This window comes from Phalaenopsis equestris, unplaced genomic scaffold (assembly GCF_001263595.1).
Source record: "Phalaenopsis equestris unplaced genomic scaffold, ASM126359v1 Scaffold000021, whole genome shotgun sequence".
Taxonomy (NCBI): Eukaryota; Viridiplantae; Streptophyta; class Magnoliopsida; order Asparagales; family Orchidaceae; genus Phalaenopsis; species Phalaenopsis equestris.
Genome location: NW_018164463.1, coordinates 119,087 through 141,397, shown reverse-complemented (window position 1 = coordinate 141,397; position 22,311 = coordinate 119,087). Strand labels below are relative to the sequence as shown.

Genomic DNA, 22,311 nt, shown 5'->3' with positions numbered 1-22,311 from the left:
TCCTGCTGAGCTCGGTTTACCTTTTACGGCTCTTTGTTTTATCCTTCTTGCTGGGCTCGGTTTGCCTGAGTTGTTACGCTGTTTGCCCTTCTTGCTGGGCTCGTTTTGCCTAACATGTCATTCTGTTTTCCCCTCTTGTTGGGCTCGGTTTGGTTGGAGATTCTCCGGATAACATTCCTCCTATGATTGTCGTTGATAATAAAGTTTTTCATACAAAAAAAATTATGATTTCAATATGTGCTTCTATGTGGGAATGTTTGATATAAGCAGACCAACTCACTATCATGTCTTATTTGATGAAAATGGTTTCAGTTCGGATGATTTACAAGAGCTTGTCCATTCACTCTCTTATGTATATCAAAAGAGCATAATAACAATATATGTGGTGGCTTTCCCTTGCTGCCCCTACTCGTGAGCTTATATTGAGGGTTTGGTTGTGTTTTTTTCTGGTCTCTACTTGTGGGCTTGTTATGTGGTTTTGGTTGTGCCTTCTCTTGGTGTCTTTTTTTTGTTGCCTTAGTCGTGAGCCTTATCTTGTGAGTTCTCTATGTGATAAGTTGGGCTGGTGGTTGTCCCCTCTGTTACCTCTGGCCGTGAGCATTTATATGATTTTATCTGGATGATTTCATGTTTATTTGACATGAGAAGCTTTTGATTAAGGTTGGAATTGAATGGTTTTAATATTGACATGATCTTTGGAAATTTAGAAAGTTGCATACTCTGGATTATTTTCCTTTATTTGATTTGTGAAATATGAAAAACTCTTACTACTTCATTTCGGGAAATCATAAAGTTGATATGAATCGAATTCATGAAGGATTTGAAAGCTCATAAAAGTGTCATTCACGAAAGAGTTTTTTTTGAAAGTTTGACATTAAGTTTTGGATAACATAAATGTCACATTTGAGTTCAGGCTTGGGTGTGTGATTATGTAATGATGGTGGAGTCGTGTATACAGTTGTCACATTGATTCGGGCTCATTTCGACCTGTTCAAAACAAGATTTGATCAAAACAAGATTTGGAAGGGATACCCTTCTTAGGTTGATCCATTTATAAAATTTAAGAAAATGATATCTTTCTTGGATTGATTTAAGGATCTTGGGCCCTCCTTTTCAGATCTTTCCGTTACAAATTTTGAGGGTTGATTCACCCTTCGTCTTTTCGATCTTTTGGGTGGATCAGTTCCTCCTCTCTCTCATCCCCATTTTTATTTTTTTTTTCTTACTTCTTGGTTCGGTTTTCAGTGCTTATGTCTGACACATAAGTATTTATATATAGTTTTTTGCTATATATGAAACCATCAAGCAAAGTTGCAAGTAGGTTGGTTTTGTTTTGGGGCTTAGGGCAGTGATGACAAAGGCACGCCGGTAGTAGAGCGGAATGATATTTCATCCTACGACATCAGGACTCAATCCTGGGACCTGATGAACTATAGGATGATAGTATCATTCACCGACACAAGACTAGCGGGGGACCCGTAACTTCTTAGGTTGTTGGCGGTCCTACGCCCGATGACGTAATCGACTCGTGGACAATCAAAACTTTTCAAAACTGATAAGAACAAAACATGATAAGAACGAATACAATATTTATAAAAAATATTTTTACTACAAAATTGATACAACTTCTTTTTGTATGCCTGAAATCCATGTGCATGCTAAAATATAAATTTTAAATATATTGTAACTTAGTTGTCCACTTGTCGATTACCAGTGTCGGGCTAAGGAGTACTCTCCTAAGTTAGGTTTAGTAGAACACCCTTCTAGTTGATTGGTGGACTCTATACATCCGGGTGACTGATAGTAGTCTCCGCGTCCCTCGAGTACAAATAAATAATATTTGAGTCTAGCCCTGACCTGAGTGCTTGCGGTTTTCTTTTTTTGGATTTTTCGTGAAATTTTATTGGAAATTTTGGTAAAGCACTAGTGGTCTTTTTCTGGGATCTTCCCGTGTTTTCGGTGACTTTCCTTGAGTTACCATTTGTTGTTTTTAATTTGAGATTTCCATCGTGAGCCATTTATCAATTTTCTCGAGTTTTCTTTCATCACGGGTCATTTGTCGCTCTTTCTTGAGTTTTTCCAAGTGGTAGTTCTTTTATTGATACAAGGCATGCTAGCTCATTTCTTAAATTTTGTTATTATACTTATACCTACTACTGTTTCTTTTACACATTATACCTCATAATAAGAGGTTAGTAGTTTGTTTCATAGGAAGTATCCGGTAGCAGATCGTTGACTAAACAATAATTGCATATACCCTTAAAATTAACATCAAATCTGAAGGTGCTACAACGAGGAGCTTGGAGCAAACACCGTAGGCAACAAGACGAGGACACACAGAAGAGCAACTTCGAGATGGATCTGTAACATCAAAACAAGTTCACGTCAACTAAGCATTTTCCTTAGTTTAAATAACAAGTCATATGACTTCGAGATAGTTTGCTTAGCGCAACGTAAATCCTCACCTTATCTTTAGGACTTTTGCATAACCCTGTTGTACAATTATAAGTCCTAATACTTTTAGGATTCTGAGGTTACCGTATTGTACGGTGTAAATCTTTCTATCTTTTTAGGTCATTTGCACGATTAGATATCGTGCGAATCTAAGTCCTAAATTCTAAAAAATAAATTGTAGGATTAAACATTAAATAACATCATTTCAAAGATATAAAGTCAAACAATAGGATAGTTGGGAGGTCACTGAGTTCTCCCTGGATCTGTGATATCCTCTACTCTTTATTTTTTTGGATTCCTTAAAAATAATTGTTCCTATTTGAGTCATTCTCAATTGATTTTCTCATGTCCGATCTTAAAAGCCTAAACTTTGAAATCCTAAACTTTGAAATCTGAAAGGGAAATCTGAAAGGTAAAATCACTGATCTTAATCGAGAGTTTTTTTAAGTGCCCCGATCATTTAAGATATAATTAACTATAGAGACTTGACTCTATAGGGAACTTTGAACCCAGGTAAAATAAATTTTATTTAATCTTTATATTAGGTAAGGGAATTTATCGGTCACACATAAAAGGTTTTGCAGGTCAAACGGATGTCACAAACTTCTTAGTTTATGTGATTGAGTCTATTGTTAAGTTGTATGTTTATCCTTCGGGATAGTGTATTACTTGTGATATCGCATTCAACCGTCTAAACTATTTAATATGTGAGACTCATTTTAGTCTCGTCTATTTTTAAAATTAAAATGTTACTTACAAAAATCATATTTATATTAAAATTATTTTCATATTTACAAAAATCATTGCTTATCTCCTTTCAAAAAAAAATAGCGATCGACAGGGGTGCTCCAACTATAGCTTGATCCTGCAGCGATATTAATCCTTGCACAATCCTTCCGCAACCTTTTCAGCCATCCCTCTCGCTGTCGTCGTTTCCGTACAACCCGCGCTCTATTGTCTGGTGCTACCAACAACCCCTCCAACTGCTTCCTCCGCTGTTGAATCTCCCCACCTACTATTCCCTTGTCGTCAACCCTTCCAACCTGTTGTTTCCTGGTCGCCGAACTCTCCTAGTTCACTATCTCCTAGCCTCCACCCCTCCAATCTGATATTCCCCTTGTCCGCAAACCCCCATACATATTGTCCTTTATCTCCCAACCCTCCATCTGTTGTCCTTTGTCACCAGATCACCCCAATCACCTTTCTTTTCTCAGCCACATACCCTCTTGGCAGCCTTCCCTCCAACTCGAATTCAGCCAAAGTTGAGTGATAGCGTTGTGTGTTGGTTGTTGCATTTTCTTTTTCATTGCAATCATGTACCAAGTATTCATTTCGAATAAAAGCATTTATTTTTCGTTGTGGTTTGGGCTAAATCTAGTATCAGAATCACTATATAATCCTAAGAAAAAAATAATGAGTTGCTATGCCATATATTTGCAATAAAAGTAAGCACATGCCTTTTCCTTCTTTCCGGACCCAGTCCAACACCACGCGCCTATCGGTCCATAGTCACTGCCTATGGAACGTATGACAGTCATAGCAAAAGAGGTTCCTGCCAAAATTCATGTGTCAAAAGCATGAGCAGGAGAAATGGTAAAAATGTTGGCATATGAGGCAAACAAAAAAGAATTAAAATTTTGAAAAAAATAATAGATATCAAAACGAAAATCAGTTGCTTCGACTTCTGAAAAAACTATCGCCAAAGTCATTTTGAATAAAATCTCATTTTATCGTACTAAGCTGGGAAATTTACCACAATTTCTGAGCTTTTGATGTGATTCTACGCCTATCTTATTTCCGCACCTCTAGCAACCTCTCCGTTTATTCCTATTTTACAACTCTTGCAGGTGACTTTTCGTTTCTGTATTTAATATATTTTTGATATTTCATGTTAATCAATGGCTTCATTTGGTTTCCCAGACAGTAGCATATGCAATTCAAACAACTTCCATGATTAGTTTTAGAGTTTTCTTGTGGTCTCTACCATAGTTTCCTCACAGGTTTGTTTTAATACAATAGCAAAACGATGGTTTATGCAATTTGTCCCATGGCTTCCTAGACATATAGCAACAAGCGCATCAATTGTTTTGGCCCTTGTGGGAATTCTAAGTTGCTAAAGTTGATTCCTTCTTCAGGGAGTTGCATTATGAAATTTATTATTATTATTACTTTTTTTGGTTATAAATAGGAAATCAGAGCACGCAAACAAATAGATATTGAAAAACAAAATCCTTTAGGTACGTAAATCATCATTTTCCTTCTGAGATTCAGCTTGCTAATCAAGTGTGAGACTTAATATTTGGGCAAGCTCGCCTCAGTTATACAAATTCGAGGTCTATCATTCCAGCAACATCTTTCCCTCTTCTTTTTCTTCCCCTCCACCTTCACAAGTCATATTGCGTTATTATTTGTCTGTTGTGATTGAATTTCAATATATTTACTACACCCTAAATTTCTTGTCACATAAAATTTCAACGGTGTGTGTTGATATGTACCATTCCTTTTTTTTATTTCAACTAAAGTTCATAAATTTATCATCACAACTGCATTTAACTTCCTTTTGTTAATTTCAACAGAAAAGTGCAGCTATTTCTACGAATCCTTTCTCCCAGGCCTTCAGCAAAATTGGCTTCCTTATGGGTTTTTCTGTCGATGACTTCTTGCGAACTCTTTATAATTCCTTATATTGGTAGCTTTCCTTGAACGTCCTAGAGGCTTTTAGATAGAATTTTAGCTATCTTGTGAGTTTTCTATCTGATAATGATATTCTGCTAAGGCTCCTTCCAAAAATTTCTCATTCTATTGAAGTTCGTATGTTGTCCTTTAGTGGTTGCTTTCAGCATTAATTTTAAAATTACAAATAAGGGCAGCCTGAGGCACTTGAGAAAACTATTGAATCATAAGTAAAATTAGGATTCTAACATGAAAATGTTTTCTACTTTCAGGAATCAGCTCCTCGATCAAATGCATGACTTAGAAATTTCATGAAAGCCCATCTTCTTATGAAATTGTAAGGCTCATTTCTTGTAATTACTTCATTTTTTTTTCTTCAGTTCATTTTTCTTATTATTCTATTCTTTTTTCGTGTTATTGGTTAAAAATAAGATAGTGTTTCGTCAAACTAGTCACTATTTATATATCTTTCTGTTGCATGAGATTCAGGTTGTGTGTGGACACCAATGCTAAATTTTATTTTCATTAATTAGTACGATTAGCTGGAGTCATGTGGAATTTTCTTCTTTGTTGCATTATTTTCTACATTCCATGTTAGATTAATAAAAACCTAAACCCTAAGAACTCTCGCATCAATATGGGGATATCCATCATAATGATTTGGTTTCTCTTGCGCACCATTAATCTCCTTATTCATGTCTTTTAATCAATTAGACATAAAAGATAACATTAAATAATACCTAATAAACTCCCAAACATATGATAAAACACTATTAGAGCTGACAGTTATGTTTTCCACTAACAAAATCACTAGATAATCACTGAAATTTTAATTGGCTAAGAAACAAAATCAATTTGCTTCAACTTGAAGATGGATGGCTCAAAATTAGTTCAATTTAACTTTTAAATTGACTCGTACATGCACATATCTTATATGCGTTCATACAAGCATGCATATAAGTAGTAACGCATACATGTAAGGCCAGCTCGCTCAACCAAAATTTGGTTTCACCCATATGCATTACATTGATGTTCTTCAATAGAACATATTAACAAGAGATAGAAAACAGAGAAATTATCTTAAAAACTATTCATGCATTGAAAGAAGAAAACAAAGGAAAGTAGTTAGCATACCCCACACATACAGATGAAAAATTGATCCAAAATCTTCAACGTCAGTTTTGTGTTTGACAACAGTACGATGAAGTGTGAACGCAATTGTTGTAGTCCACAGAAAGGATGCTATGCAAAAGAAATGTGCACTATAGTCCTGAGCATAGCAAAATAATCCATTTGATGGTTCCCTGAAAGATAAATTATTAAATATGAACAGTACGGATGCATTAGCTCACGGTCAGAAGGAACAACTTGGTTTTTATACATCCAAACAAAAACTTTAGATTATATTTTCAGTTCGAAAGATAAGAATAAATCAAATTATACAAACTGAAACAAAAATTGAAAAAGGCCATGAGAAAGATGCCATATCATATTCAAGCTTTTCTTAAATTGCCCAAAAAAGGTACAGCCCAGTAACAAAATAATCAGGCTGGATGCTCCAGTTTGCTGCTTTAATGATGATATTATAATAATAAAAAAAAAATTCAACCATGATAGTGATCAGAGCTTCACCATACATTTTTTCGCAGTTGCGTATGATTATTATAGTACTATCAGAGTTAACCAAACAACAATAAGAAAATAAATATTATTAAGGAATTCAAATAGGAACTTACTACCAAAGATACAAGAAATCATAAATTGCAACAAATGGCAATACAAACTCAAATTAGGGTGGATCTCGAAATGGTGGTGGTGATTGGCGAGGGTTTGGACCCCTAGAGAGGTAGCAGCAGGAAAGTGTGGCGAAAGCAAAGGGGTATTGGTAGCAGCGAGGGAAATCTGTGGAGCTGCGGTAACAAGTTTGGTTGCTGTTCTGAGCAGTGGCAGTGAGAATGAAGGTTGGACAGCAAGGAAAACAGCGCATAGTGGCTGTTTTGGGCGACGGCAGCGAGAAGAAATGACGGAGTTAGCGATGAGTGATGCGGGGGGACTGCGGGACAACAAGAGGATGCCTGTTTGGGGTGGTGAAAGGAAGGACAGCCGGCTAGAATTTGAGAAATGCGGTGAAAACAGCAACGGGCTGCTGTTCGGGGGCACTTCCACAATGAAGGGTAGCCGGGAGGGGAGGATGCGAAAGGGGATAAAGAAGATAATCACCACCTCATGAGCGAGATACATCTGGAGCACCACCCAGATCCTTGGATAAATACCTCGAAGGAAAAAAAGAGACACCAGTGGCTATCCCAAACAAGAATACACAAAAATTAACCTAAAACACGAAGAAACAAAATATATAATATTAGGGCAACTATGGAGTGTCCCCTGTAGGGTGGGCAACAACCCCAAGTAAACAAGAGGGTCGGTTCACCATCGAATCATTTGGACCTAACAGTCCAAACCGCGCTTGTCATAGTCTCACGGGGAAATAAATGCCCGCTCCAATCTCCCCGGATTATGGGATCTTCAACCTCATCCGTCGAAGCTTCTGTCTCCTCATAGTATGACATCAGGTCGACCACATTAAAAAGAGTGGAACTACTATAATTGCCCAGTAAGCCAATCCTGCAAGTGTTTTTATTCCAAAGTGCATCCTAATATAATATGTATCCATCCTCTTTTGACACAACCTAAGTTGGTACTACATATAGACGTAGATTCTCCCAAAGTAACTTTCAGGCCACTAGATTTGTAATTGCTTCTTCCACTCCCCATACTCGTCTGAGTCTATATGTAAGGAGGAATTAGCTTTGAGATGAAAATTATGTTAGGGTAGACCACACTAAAGTGTAAACGCTAATGAGAGGCCTCTTCTTCTTCTCTGAAAGGACTCGAGTCCCATTGTAGGATGTTATTGTCCCCAAAGATCCAAAGGACTTTCCAACATTGAGATTCATCCATTCTGTCTGATCAACTGTTGGTGGGTATACTGCTGAACTATTTTAATACTCAAATGACTCCACATAGTTTTCTATAAGTGTCACAAAAGGGTTTCAGCTCCGATACGTTGGACTTCCCTCAGTAGGGAAAATTGAGGAAGTAGACTATAAATTAGAAAAAGTCTGAAATTCTCTTATCTAGGGTTGTCATGCGTTTGGAGTCGGTGCCTTGTACTTGGGACTGTCTTGGACCACCAATGTTAGTTCTGTTGGAGTCTCTATCACGGGTTGAGCTTGAGCTATGTGTTTTTTCTCTCATAAGTTGAAATTTGGTACTCCTTTGTGTCCCCTCCTTCAGTGCCTACTATATCATTGTCCATTTTTTCAACTGCTCCCCAATTAATAAAAGATATCATTTTTCTGGTTGGCAAGTTGATTCTGCATGCCAAAATTCGTGGCACTTGAAACATTTCTTGGTTGGGACGGATTTAAGAATGCAGATTCGTCATGACCCAGCTTGATAACTCAAATTAAAGTAAGTCAAGACTGCAGCCGGATAATAATAACATTTAATTTACTGTCCTCATATTTAAATCTTCCAATATAATAAAGAGTCACTAAGAAATCCATAAATACAAATAAGAATATTTAAATCATCCAACAATAATAGAATAATATGCAAGTAAGAATATCTAAATCCACGCAAAATTATATCATTGTCAAAAAAAAATATTGCAAAAATAAAAATCATAATATCTAGCAGCAGTGATACTCCTATAAACTAAATCCCTCATGCTAGTCATATTAACCTACAACTTTTCTTTTCCTCAAAGAAACCATTAATTTTAACAGTAAGTTTGATTTAGTGAACAATTATAATCTTAATATATATTAAATTGATATGCAAATGCTATGTAAGAATAAAAGTGTAAACTTACACTTTATATTTTTTCATTTCTCGTTTCAATTTAAGTTTTTACCTTGTTTAACATTTTTAAGAGTCATAATAGGATTATCATCATACCCGAATGTATTCTTAAAATTGTATCCGTAGGTATACTCAAATTTTGCACCTGAAAGTACACCTTTACTATTTTTTTTATTGTGCACAAATATATCGCATCCACTGTTAGTACAATATGAGGACAATCCAGAGTGACTTAAGTCGTTACATATCATTTCAAATTTAAAATCTTTTAAAATCTATATCCATATTTATGTTACTTTCTCCCATTTCTGATACACATTTCAAACTTTCAAACTACAAGGCATAAATGAAATATTTGTTTTAAACCATTTAATAAAGTAATTATTCATTTAATAAAACATAATTTAATGCATAAAATAAAATGATAACTCACTTGCTTTAAAAGTCCTTCGAAATATTTATTCCTTCACTTCACTTCACCTAACATTTTGACTTCTCTATCGTCCTTTTAATTCAACTATTTGATAAATTAAAATCACTAATATTAATTCATAAAATTGTTGATATGAATTTAACACCATCTTTAATTTAAACCAATTTCTATAATTAACGCATAAAATTTATAAAATTTTACCTTATCCTTCTTTGAATGTCTTGATTCAACTCTTTCTTAAATCCCAAGAATTTATCAAGCCTTCCTTTCTTGATTCAAATAAACTTTCTAAAAACACATACTCATATTTTTAACTTCGGTCAATCGGATTGCCCTAACGCAAGCATGAGCTTTAGATCTCCTTCCTCCACTCCTTCGATCTTGGTGTGACCAAACAGAGCAGCGTGAGATATTATTTCTCCTCTCAACAGAGCCTTACTTCCTCCATGTCAACTCCTTCCTCTCTTTCGGTCTCGGCTCAACCTAGGGCAACGCATGCAAAGCTTATGGCTACGGCTTCTTTTCTCCTTTCGATAGAGCCGCATACCTCCTTTCTCCTCTGCCTTCGGCCAAGTCTCAATCCGACACTGCACACGCAAAACAATGTTGCTTCCTCCTTCCTCTACACGCGAGCAGAACATCGCTGCTTCTTTCGGTTAGGGTTAGACATGCCTGAACAAAGCAGTGAAGCCGCATAACCACCTTCCTTCCTCCTCGACCGATGGGCTAGGGCTTAATGTTGTCTCTTATGCAGCAAGCGGTTACTTCCTTCTCTTTTTCTTTCTCATCTTCTTCTCTTCCTTCTTCTATTGTTTGTCTCTCATTGATTAGAATGAGGGTAACTATTGATTAATATTAATATTATAACTGATAGTTGTAACTGAAGGGAAACTTATTCTTAGTGTCTTCTCAATTTATTATTATTAATATAATTATTATATTGATTTATTTATTTGTTTAATTTTAGTTACTATAGAATTGGTTCCACCTGTTCTCTACTCCGAACTAGTGTCTCCTCAGACGCGGTCGTCGTGGATGTTTCGTAGGTTGTACTCTTACTACTCAATCCTTGGATTGAACTCTGTCTGTTAGATGTGATAGTTATTTGGTGATGTTGCCCCAAAAACATGTAATATCTATAATGAACTGATAGGTATTGACGTTACATTTTCGATTCATCTGGGGTCGGATAGTAATTTTACTATTCACTTTTCGTTGTCAAAGAATCTTCAAGTTCTCCCACCATCGAGATACACTATTCCATAACTTGTTGACGGCTAGTTTTACCATTCCCTCCTATGGAACATCTTGGTTCTCAAATACACTTTCCACTATCCAGAGCCACTTGATGGCCTCATCCGAATCCAAGCGGCCATCAAAATATGACAAATCCATAATTACTTCAAGATCGTGGCTTTTAAGATATTTAATGTCAAAACTTCAGGGTAGTGATTCTTCATATATGGAATTTGTCTGGTGGATGGGATTCACTGTATTCTAGCGAACACCATTTTGGCTATATGTGACCCCTCCCGATCATCTCCTCTAGAAGGCGGCGAGCCTTTGTTGTAGTTCGAGTATTTTCCATTGTACAACCTCCCTAAAAAGTTCATGGAAACCTTTTTTTGGATTTTTCATTAGCAACATTTTGTCCTCGAACAGATTTCCAACTATTGTCTTCTTGGTGGCATGACTAGAGTTTAGATTTGGGGTATGTAAAAGAAATGTGTATGGAGTGATATGAGTGATAAAGAAAATATTTTGGGTGATCAATTTGAAAATTCAATAAAGGAATGGGTTGATGTGAAATGAATGGGTTAGGTTTTGATGGATTTAGCTAACCCTATGATAGGACTAGGATTAAGCTAGCTCTGATACCAAATGATATCATGGTTAACCAAACAGCAATGAAGAAAGAAAGAGTGTAGACACGAATAGTGGGAGGAGGAAATGGTGCACTCACTGAAACAGGGGAATCTTCAGTGGCAGGAATAATAGGGGGAACATCCATAAAAATAGAATAAGGGATAATGTAAGACCACATGCTCTTCACTTAAGGCAGAGCTAGGAAAATAGGGAATACTTTCAAAAAATGAGACATCAGCACTCACATAGATTTTGTTAGTGATAGGATCAATACACTGATACCCTATTTGAATAGCAGAGTACCCAAGGAAAATACATTTTATGGATCTGGAATCAAATTTACTCTGATTGGGGACAGTACTCCGAACAAGAGTAGTGTACCAAAAAATCTTGGGGTCTAATGTGGATAAGAACCGACTGGCAGAGAAGCATGACATCAAGCAGCTAAGGGGGTTCAAAACTTATGAATTTAAGAAAGGACTTTATTTATGAGATAAGTGGCAATAAGAATGACATCGTTCCAAAAATATTTCAAGACATTGGATTGAAACAAAATGGACAAAATGGAACAAGCAACGTCGAATAAGTGACAGTTTTTCCTCTCGATCATCCAATTTTGTTGAGTGTATGTACATGAGCTGGTAGAGAATACTCTTACCACCAAGAATTCACCTAAAATAGAGTTAAAAAAACTCACAATCATCGTCAGTTCAAAGAACATAAATAGGAGTTTTAAATTGGGTTAAAACGAAGGTGTAGAAGTTTTGGAAAGTAACAACTTCCAACTTGTCATTTAAAATGTAGACCCGGGTCATTTGAGAATGGTCATCAATTAAATTCAGGAGCGATCTTTTAATGGTGCAGCTACGAGCACGAGAACGTTTCAATAAGTCACTACGAATGAGAGAGAAATGAGCTGGAGTGTGTAGAGTGGTAATAGAAAACATCAAACGATACAAATTTTTTAAATATTGAAAACTAGGATGACCTAAACTACAATGCAATAACATAATAGGACATTCAATGACTTGAGGTGAGCTACAACTTTTGAGAGGTGTGTCCGCACTTTCTGAGCTCTTTTCTTTGAAGTAGTAGAGTTTGATTACCCTCTTAGCAGTTATTATCATCCTCCTCGAACGACGATCCTGAAAAACACAACCACAATAAGAGAAATTAACAACATAATTAACATCATTCGTCAGCTTGCTGACAAATAACAAGTTACATTGCAACTGCAAAACATGTAAAACGGACTCCAAAGTTAGATCAATTGTTAGTATAATCGACCATTTACCAGTAATGGAACTACATGAACAATCAACAATTCTGATTGTATCTTTTCGAAAGCAAGAATAATAAGTTGAGAAAGCTTGTGAGCATCTAATCATGTGATCCATGGCTCCTGAATCAATAATCCACGGACTAGAGGAGGAATAAACTATAAGAGCCATAGGAAGAGTACCTTGAAGGACGTGGGAGGTCGACGAACCCCAAGAAGCTTGATCAATTGCTCCATTTGAATTTTCAGTGATTCGGAGGATTCCGGGATGTTTTGGGTAGTAAGATTCCAAACGGAAGCCAACTTATTGTAAATATTCCAACACTTGTCCCGAGTGTGGTTGGGTTTATGATAGTAATCACAAATAGGGTGACTAGTTCGAGGTGGCATGAATCAGAGTTGATCACTATTTGAGATCAAGGTCGACGATTCGGCTGAAGGAAAAAAGGTGACGAGCAAGACGAGTCTCCAGCTTTCTTCTCGACAGATCACGATAAAAGAGGTGTGAGGGAAGGAAGAGGATCGTGACTAACAATATGGCCTTGAACTTCATCAAGCTCATTGTTAAGGCCAGCCAAAAATTAGAACATACAATCCTTTTCTACAATCTTCTAGAAAAGGGACAGGTCTGCCGAAGAATCCCAAGTGTAGTTATAGTATAGGTTGCATTGCATACATAGTACAACAAGGTCATTATTAGACTAGGTCACGGTCCTTGACCGCTGTTTTGCTTCCCAGATTTTCTTAGATACTTCATAGAGTTGATCGAAATTTCCTACATCTGAGTAGGTATCGCAGACAACTGTTTAGAGAACACTAACAGAAGGGAGAAACATATATGAACTACCAATCGACGTCCCTATGAAGTTGATCAGCCAGGACATGACCATGAAGTCTCCACTTCCCAAGCTCCATATGTCGAGTCAGTCTTTGGAAGCTCACGCAACATTCCTGTGAGGTGACCAAACTTTACACGTCCTTTGATGCATAAGGACTGCACTTGGGACCATTAGAGAAAGTTATTGTTGTTCAGTTTATGAGTAGTGATCAAGAAACTCATGTTAGTTTACGGTCCTCCGATCTCCAAGAGAGTGGAGGTTGGAGTCGATCCTCCCATGGAATCAAGAACACGTTTTGAGGATGATTCAATGTTGGAGGAATCCTCCATAATTCCAACAAAGTCAAAGGAGATGTTGTGGTTCTGAGCCATAGATGAATTCCAGTAGAGTCACGACATATGGATACAACTACAAGAATTTGGACATTTGCAGGGAACTTCAGAAAGTTGCATCGGCTGGTTCTAGAAACAGATGCCTGTAGAACCAGACTGTTGTTGGAAACAAATCTAAAGGTGATTCGGTGTTGGAGGTTGGATCAATTGCTGCTGGAAACAGATGCCTGTAGAGCCATACAAAACCTGCAACTAAAAACAGACGGAAAAGAGTAACTTAGGGCTGGAACTAAAAACAGACGGAACATGCGGCTGTTGCTTCTTTCAGTAGACCCGACGTCTGCAGAACCAACGAAAACGGAAGTTGGAACAAGCAGATGGATGCACTTGTAGCAAGGGGAATCACCGGCTATTGGAACAGGCGGAGGAGGCCAGCGGCTAGGTGGCAGCTGCTGGAACCAGCAGAGAAGGTAGGGGCTGTCGAATCTAGGATTAGGCTCTGATATTATGTTGACAATTGGAATAGAGCAGCTTAATTTTATTGAAAGAATGAGGAGTATTTAAATCCAAATGTAATAGACACAACAAAGGAAAAAAAATAAAACAAAATAAACCAAATAAAAAAAAATAAAATAAAGTCAAAAGGAAATACATAATGAGGGAATAAAAGCTAATAGGAAAAAAATAATAAGTAATAACGGTTAGAGATTTGATTGTCGTTAAATCTAATACAACACATCAAAAAAAAATCGATCACAAGATAGATGGCATTTAACTACTTAGATGTTATACATTTTATCGATTTAGCAGAGTTTTTTTTTTAAGCGCTTGAAGCCAAACAGCAGCATTTGCTGTGCTTAGAGAATGTCATGATTAGAAATCCTGAAGTCAATACATGAGAAATAAGAGATCAGTTGAGTGAATTGATCATCTAGTTATTCAAATAATCCTACTTTCTTTACTGATTAGTTGTAGTTAGTTCCACAACTATCATCAATCACATTTGCAAGACTATAGTAACAATGAAGTATGACCACCTGCTGTTCAGGCAGTATAACTGGAACAAAGTAAATGAACGTTTACATTTACTAATTCCTAACAAAAGAAAGAAGCAATGAAAGCCAGATAAAAAAAGTAAGATAAAAAACAAGACAAGTTGGCAAGTAACTTTTCTATTTCAAAAATGCAACCAAGGACATACCCCACTAAGCTGAAGAAGCTGCAGAGCATATCCTGAAACATCAATAGAACATATTAGAACCCCGTCAACTCTTTAAGCATGCCTAAAATTTCATATACGGGAGAAATATCAAACTAACCACTAAACAAAACAAATAAAGAAAACAAGATATTAAATTAATAGCAAAGTTTATGAAATAAACACTTGAAGTTAATAACTCTTTCATGCATAAATAACATACTTTCACATAAAGCTTTTATATAACATGCATATTTCATTAAAATTCTTGGGCAGGATATGCACTCTAAGATACGTGGCTAAATCTCACGTATGAGATTTTCCTATTAATCTATTTCTATTTCTCAGTATAGGGCTGTGAGTAAACATGCACCTGATAAACAGCTCAATATTCTCACTCATAAGAGGCTCATTTCTATTTATTTATTTACATAATTGAAAAAGCCAAAACAAAATTAAGTTTAAAAGCTGGACATAAAAATGAACAAGCTTGAACAATGATAAGCTTATTCATTTATGTTTGGGAACATTTTCGTTTATTATTCAAATAATTCGTGAATAAATTCCTTATTTAATGATAGCATAATACCTTATTTGATTTTTTATTCGATAATCTTATGTCAACTTGTACATATCATAAGCAATGTAAAAATTATGTATCATATTAGAGGCATAAATATGAAAAATAATATTAAAAAACAGCTCTCTACATTATATATTAAAACTCTTTTATTAATCGAAGTTAATTTCATTGCACATAATGCAAAATTGTAACACAAAAAAGAATAAAATTAAGATTAAGTGAGCCACGGATTTATATTCTTTTATTAGAAAACATATTAACTAGATAATGATATGATTACAACAAAGATATTTACTACGAAATGCCAAAGCAAAACAAAATTACACCATCCTATCTTAAAGTACAATGAAGAAAAATGAGTATCAATAGATTTTTCTTCTTATTTATGCCCCTAAGGATAAATAATACGAAATCTCTTATCAACTAAGATATTGACATTCTAAATACTCCAATCAATATCAAAAGCCTACTATGATAAATAATCATCATTTATCACAAGTGGAATAAAGTGTTTCAGAAAGTAAACAAATATTCTTAGTTATTGGATGTAGGGATTCATCCAACTCTTTGCATTTTCAATTTCCACTTCCATGATTTCAAACTCTTTAATAGTCGAACGAAAAAAACTTAAGGGCATCCTTTCTCAAAAACAAATGTTCTTTGACAGAAGATCAACTACATGGTTGTCCTCTCGTCAGACGTGCTCGATTCTGAAGTACGCAAACTTTCCTATCTCTGTTTTTACCTTGTTCAAGTATTTGATCATCATCTCGTCTCTGGATTCAAATTCTCTGTTAACTTATTTTATCATCAATTGAGAATCTAACTTAACTAGCAGATGATGGATGCCTATTTCAAGAGCTAAGCGTAGTCCTGCTATTAGTGCTTCATATTTCACCTGATTATTTGTGACTTCAAACTCAAGCGCGACATAGTGATGGAGACGTTCTTCAGTCAGACTGCTTAGCGTCAGTCTGATTCCTGGGCTCGTCTAGCTCGAGGCTCCATTAATGTGCAAAGTCCAGGTTTGGTCGCCAACTCCAGTCTCTTCATTTGATTCGACTTGTTCGGAGAAGTCTGCTAGGAAATCAGCCACAACTTGAGCTTTAATCAAAGTTCGAGGAATGTAAGTGATGTCATACTCATTGAGTTCCATAGCCCACTTTAAGAGCAAATCGAAATGTTTCAGATGGACCACAGATTTGAGTTGATGGTCAGTGATGACCCTAATTAGGTGCATTCATAAATACCTACGAGCAGAGATAATTAAAACAAATGTTAGTTTTTTCCATAATAGGATACCTGACTTCAGCACCTCTGAGAACTCGACTTGTGTAGTAGATGGCAAATTGATTTCCCAGCTCCTCCCGAACTGATAGCTTCCGGGCCAACTCCCAAATATAGAGAGAGTTCTTCCTTCGATTTCAAACTTTGTAGCAATGAAGGCGAGGCCAACGATTACTTTAGGCATTAAAATGTTTGCTCAAAATTGATCGGCCATTCAAATTTTTTAGCCTTCTTCAGTATTTTGAAGGAAGCTGCACATTTGTCGCCCGACTTGGAAATGAACCAAATGAGAGCTGCTATTTGGTCGATTAGCATTGTATTTTTATAGCATTCTGAGGAGAAGGCATGTTCAAGAGCATTCTTACCTTCTCTGGATTAGCCTTTATTCCTTCGGGCATCAAAAGATATCCCAAGAACTTTTCTCGTAGTTATTGATCATTGCCATAACAATTATAGCTTCATTGTAAGGATTCCTTACGGGGGCAAACCTGCATCGGTAAAGATGATTGGGGGATTGGGGGAGTGGGCCTCCGCTTTGAGGTGGAAGCAACAACATAGCATTCCCCTGATCGGAGCCTCTTACAGTCGGCTCTTCTGACCGAGTCCCCCAAACATAGTCGGCACTATCCTAACAATGTAGATAGCAGTTACTCGAGCAGGTTCATCTGAGTCATCTTTTGCAGGTGCTTTCCCCTATCGCTGGGTTAGTGCTCCAGGGTCACAACCTCCTTGAGCTTTCCAGCCCAAATCAGTTCTTCAAGAAAGCTTCGGAGGTGTATGCACTCCTCCATGTCGTGACCATAGTTCATATGATACTTGCAGAATTTGTTGGTGTTATGGAGAAAAGCTTCAGTTCTCATCGGTAGAACCTTCTTGAAGTACTCCTTAGCTTGAATAGCTTTCATCAACTTTGCCATTAAAAACCTCAGTTGAGCAGGCTTTAATGTTCCTTGGTTACCATCGATCAATCATTTGATCGACTCTGTCTTCGTGAATTGCAATTGACCTCACTGTCACCACGAGACGACCACAAACTCACTCCCATTTTAGGTGAGAGTCATCCTTCTCTCTCCACTTGTCATCTCGAGAGCCTTTTTTGTTCGAGCGGCGATCGAACTATTCGCCTTTTAAAACAAGCGGGTTGACATATTCCTCCGCTGCAATATGATCATTGGCCAACTACAGAAGCTAGGAAAAAGTATCGGGTTTACGTAAACCCGGAAAGTATTTAATTTGGGACCAGGGCAACCTTTGCTATGGCAGGTTTAAGGTTTCATACTTCCAGCATCTCCTTCTGGAATAGTGTGTTATATGCCCGAAGGCTCTCATTCGACCCATGTTTGACGTATCATAGAGCTTTTAAGTCCTTGTGTAGGTTTTTGGGCCATAGTGAACTTCACTATGAACCATCTAAGTGTTGAATCTCTCAGTGTGGTGTAAGACAGTTAACACTTGTGTAATAATCCATTTTGAAAAATCGAGTAAATATTTCAAATTCTCATATTTCAACCAAATTAATTTTATAAAATTATATGGGTAAAATCGATCAATTCAATATAAAATATTATATATAAATTATGAATAGATTGAAAAATATAGAAATCAAAAGTTATAAATTTAATTAAATTAATTAAACCTTAATTAACTCCTCCCCAATTCTGATGACTGTACCCAATCGACTTATCATTCGATTTATGTGTCTTGGGGTCCATCTAGAGCCTTTGAAATTCCTTCCCTCTCGAATTCCCTCTTCTAGCACCTGATTCTATCGCACGTCCCTCCCTCCCTTTCTGATTTTCTCTCGGCATAAGGGATCCTGTGAGTTCCTGCAAGGCTTCTGCTTGAGCCACTGTAGCAGCCGCAAAAGAAAAGGGGTGAGTTGAAGGCAAGGGAGTCACAACTCATGATTTTGACTCTGGGGCAAAATCTTAAGGTACGAAACTGATTTTAACGATTTATGTGACTTTCATTTCCTTCCTCATGCTTCCAATTTGTGATTTGCATCGTTTTTTAAGTATTGTTTGTTTTCGTTAACTGTCGGAGATGCCAAATTTGTGTTGAAAGTGTTGTAAGTGGTTTCAAAGTTTTTGTTTAGCACGATATTAGCAAAGAAAAAGAGGAGATTGAGAAGATAGGAAGAAAAAGGAAGAATATTTGGCAACTTCGGAAGGGTGGACTTGTGTCGAGAAGCTTATTTGAGGTAAGAAACTTACTTCTTTTGGGTTTAATTACTTTATGAGCTAAAAAGTTAAAAATCCTTAGATATTTATAGATTCCAAATTGTTTACCTGAGGCAGTACGTTCGAAGCAAGCGTATAGAAGATCGCCGTAGGATGGTTCCGTAAATTTCAGGAAAAATAATTTCATGCTAATTTAAGAAGAATAATTTAATTTACGGAAATCACTTGAATCTTAAAGTTTAAAATTTATATTTTATAGATTATTAAAATTAACATAAAAATTACTGCAATTTCCTGTCAACTACCAAAGATCAAGAATCTCGTGTGGGAATCGAGGTGAGTAATAATATTTCAAAAATTCAGTAATTTTCTTTATTTCAAAAGATATGTTTGACTTCATATATGCTCTAGTTTAATTAGATTTTTCATATTGCTTCGGACATGATAAATATATGTGAAAGATATGTATGATTAGACATGACAGAAATGCATGTAAGATATGTATGAGATGCATGAGATTTATTATATACATGTCTACATGATAGACATGATAGAATAGATACGCATGATAAACATGATGGAAAATAATGTGTGATATAATTAAGAGATATGCATGAGATATAAATATATGTGATATGATGATTAATAGTTGCATAGCAGATAAAGATGCGGATTAGTAGACGAATAAAGATATTTCATAATAATGTATGTTATAAAGATTGAAATAGCTTATATATGAATGTTTGTATGTGCATGTTTAGAGAAGTATTACATCCTCTAATGCTACAGACAGTGAACGTCAGTGTACCAACGCATGTAACGTTTTTCTACCACCTCAGATATATTTAATGGATAGATCATTAACTACTATGCCGACGGAATAATATCGGCCAGAGCCAAGTAGATCAAAGCTTACCTCTCTAGATAATTGTGATGTTTAAATTGCTAACTGTTATGTTGATAGGATAATATCGGCTAGGAGCAGTTACAGGTCTTTCCACCCTAGACAATTGCGATCTATAGATTGTTAACCGTTGTGCCGATGAGAGTCAACGGGACAATATCGGCTAAGGGTGAATAAGGTTTTGTTAATAATGATCCTCACAGAGACAGAAATATATGTAAAGTGTATAAAACAAAAGTAAAATTAAGATAAACGCATATAGAATATTAATATATGTTCATTTTAAAAAAATGTCATTTATATATGTATTGGTATAAATAAGATTTCTTATAAAAATATGAAAGTTTAGTATATTAAAAGATTTTTTATAGAGATATGAATGATCAGCATGCGTATTGCATTTTCTCCTTGAATTACTATTATTTAGAAGTGTGATTGCTCATAAGTTATGTTTAGATAACTCATTATATTATTTTAATTTTATTTCTAGGTTTTATGAATTTAAATAAGATGAATAGAAGAGTATCAAATATGCATAGAAGACGAGAATAACAAACGGAAAATTACATATTTCTACTTGTTAATTTTACTTGTGTTCTTTAGTGACTCTTTCACGTATTGTTTGAATATTAAATTTCTTATGATAGAAATAGATTAGTAGAAAACATATTTCTGCAGTCCGACCATTCATTTCCGTCTTCGTTAATTTCAAAGTCCTAGATCGAGTCGTGACAACTTCAATGTGTCACAAACTTTAAGAATGCATATAGCCGACTTAAGAATGCAATGTGACCAATCAGATTGCTTTGGCCCTTCTAGGGCACTAAAGATGGAACATTGAACTTCTCAGGGATTATGCATCAGCAATCTGTCGGAAGAATGCATTCTCCAGTCGGCGGTAAACTTTCATTCATCGTGTTTGTGATTTGTTTCTCAACATGGGCCCATCACTGTCTTGGTAATGGGATTCTTCAACTCATTCGGCTCCCTGAGCCGTTTGATGGCCTTGGGGCTTAGGTGCGTGAGAATTTGGTTCTAGAAGAGCATGTGCTCTCCCTTCAAGAACAACACGAGTCATTGCTGCCAACTATCCCACTATTCGATCTTGTAGTTCCTGAATTTGTTGTTGCAAGAATTCTCAGACAAAATCCATTTTAGAAGTTTCCCTCAACTGAGACTTTCTCTATGACGCGCTCCTCTTCTTATCGACAGTACGACTGCAAGCTCACCGCACCTTTTAAAATTTTAAATCCTAAAATATCTTATTTATCACACTCAAGGGAGAGAGCGTTGAACATATGAGTGGAGTAGAGGCAAAAAAATTATAAGCAAAGTGCACTAAAGCATAAGTTTTTTTGAACAGATTTAATAATCCATTCTTGGAGAAAAACCCAACCTATTTATAAATTATAGGGAGTGTCAAGCATGTTACATATTTTTCATGTTTAAATAGGAACATTACAAGTGATTAATGTATCATTACATCTTTACCTATTTATAACTGATTATGGGATCCTTTGATATTCGTAACTGCTGCTAGCACTGTTTCACATTCATGACTAAGGCTGTCAAAAAAACTAGTCGTCGTGAACAACTCGTGTTCAACTCAGTAAATAACTCATGTTATATTCGTTCGTTAAGAAAACAAGTCGAGCACTAATAGATTTTTTGAGCTTGATATATAAACGAGTCGAATACAAACAAAAAAAAATTAATGAGTTGAACATAAAAAAGTCTTAGGCTCAGCTTGTTTATGCCCCTATTCATAACGGTTTGAAGCTGGATAATAATGATTTGCTGATGCTAACATTTTCGATCGGCTCTTAGTCGCCTGGGCGATTGAGAGTTCATTGATCGGCTGGAAGGTCATTAGGTAACCTTCTTGAATGAACCCACCCTAGAGACATTCTTGACCTCAGGACAAACTTAGACCGCTAGGCAAAGGATGCCTCACCGTAATCTGGCGGGCAACTTTCCTTTGGACAAATCTTCATAGAAGGTTGTCAAGGTGTTCTGGGGAGCAATCATTGGTTTTCTCTATGAGATATCCCAAAATTTAGTAGAGGGAGTTGATGATATACAATCGTCTCTCAGATCAGGTGCATAATGTTTTCTTTGTTCGGATAAACTTTCCTTCAATCAGCACACGATCTGAACTAATGAAATGATGTTTGACGTCTTTGTCTTTTAACTTTTCGGATGCAAACCTTCGGCAACAGGGTGGGACCCAAGAAGGGCTAGGGGGCAATTGCCCTCCACAAATTAAGATTTTACTTAAATGGAAGGGCAATTTGGTTCTTTGCCTCTCTTGAAATATCAATTTTGTTCCTCCTAAAATATCATTTTGTCTTCCATTACCATAGTCCCTTCCACGTTCGGTTGAGGGGGCAGTTTGCCTCCCCACCCACCCCCCCCC

General features: G+C 36.3%; 1 protein-coding gene across 3 annotated transcripts in view; it reads right to left on the bottom strand.

Moving 5' to 3' along the window:
- LOC110018386 (G-protein coupled receptor 1) overlaps nucleotides 1-22,311 on the bottom strand; it is a 50,104-nt gene that overhangs the window by 26,490 nt on the left and 1,303 nt on the right. For all 3 annotated transcript variants that reach the window (XM_020715685.1, XM_020715684.1, XM_020715683.1), the window contains exons 2-4: nucleotides 14,945-14,976; nucleotides 6,262-6,431; nucleotides 3,912-4,006 (exon numbers count right to left, since the gene is read on the bottom strand). In XM_020715685.1, the coding sequence (XP_020571344.1) occupies nucleotides 3,912-4,006; nucleotides 6,262-6,431; nucleotides 14,945-14,976 (297 nt within the window). The remainder of the gene's footprint in view (nucleotides 1-3,911; nucleotides 4,007-6,261; nucleotides 6,432-14,944; nucleotides 14,977-22,311) is intronic.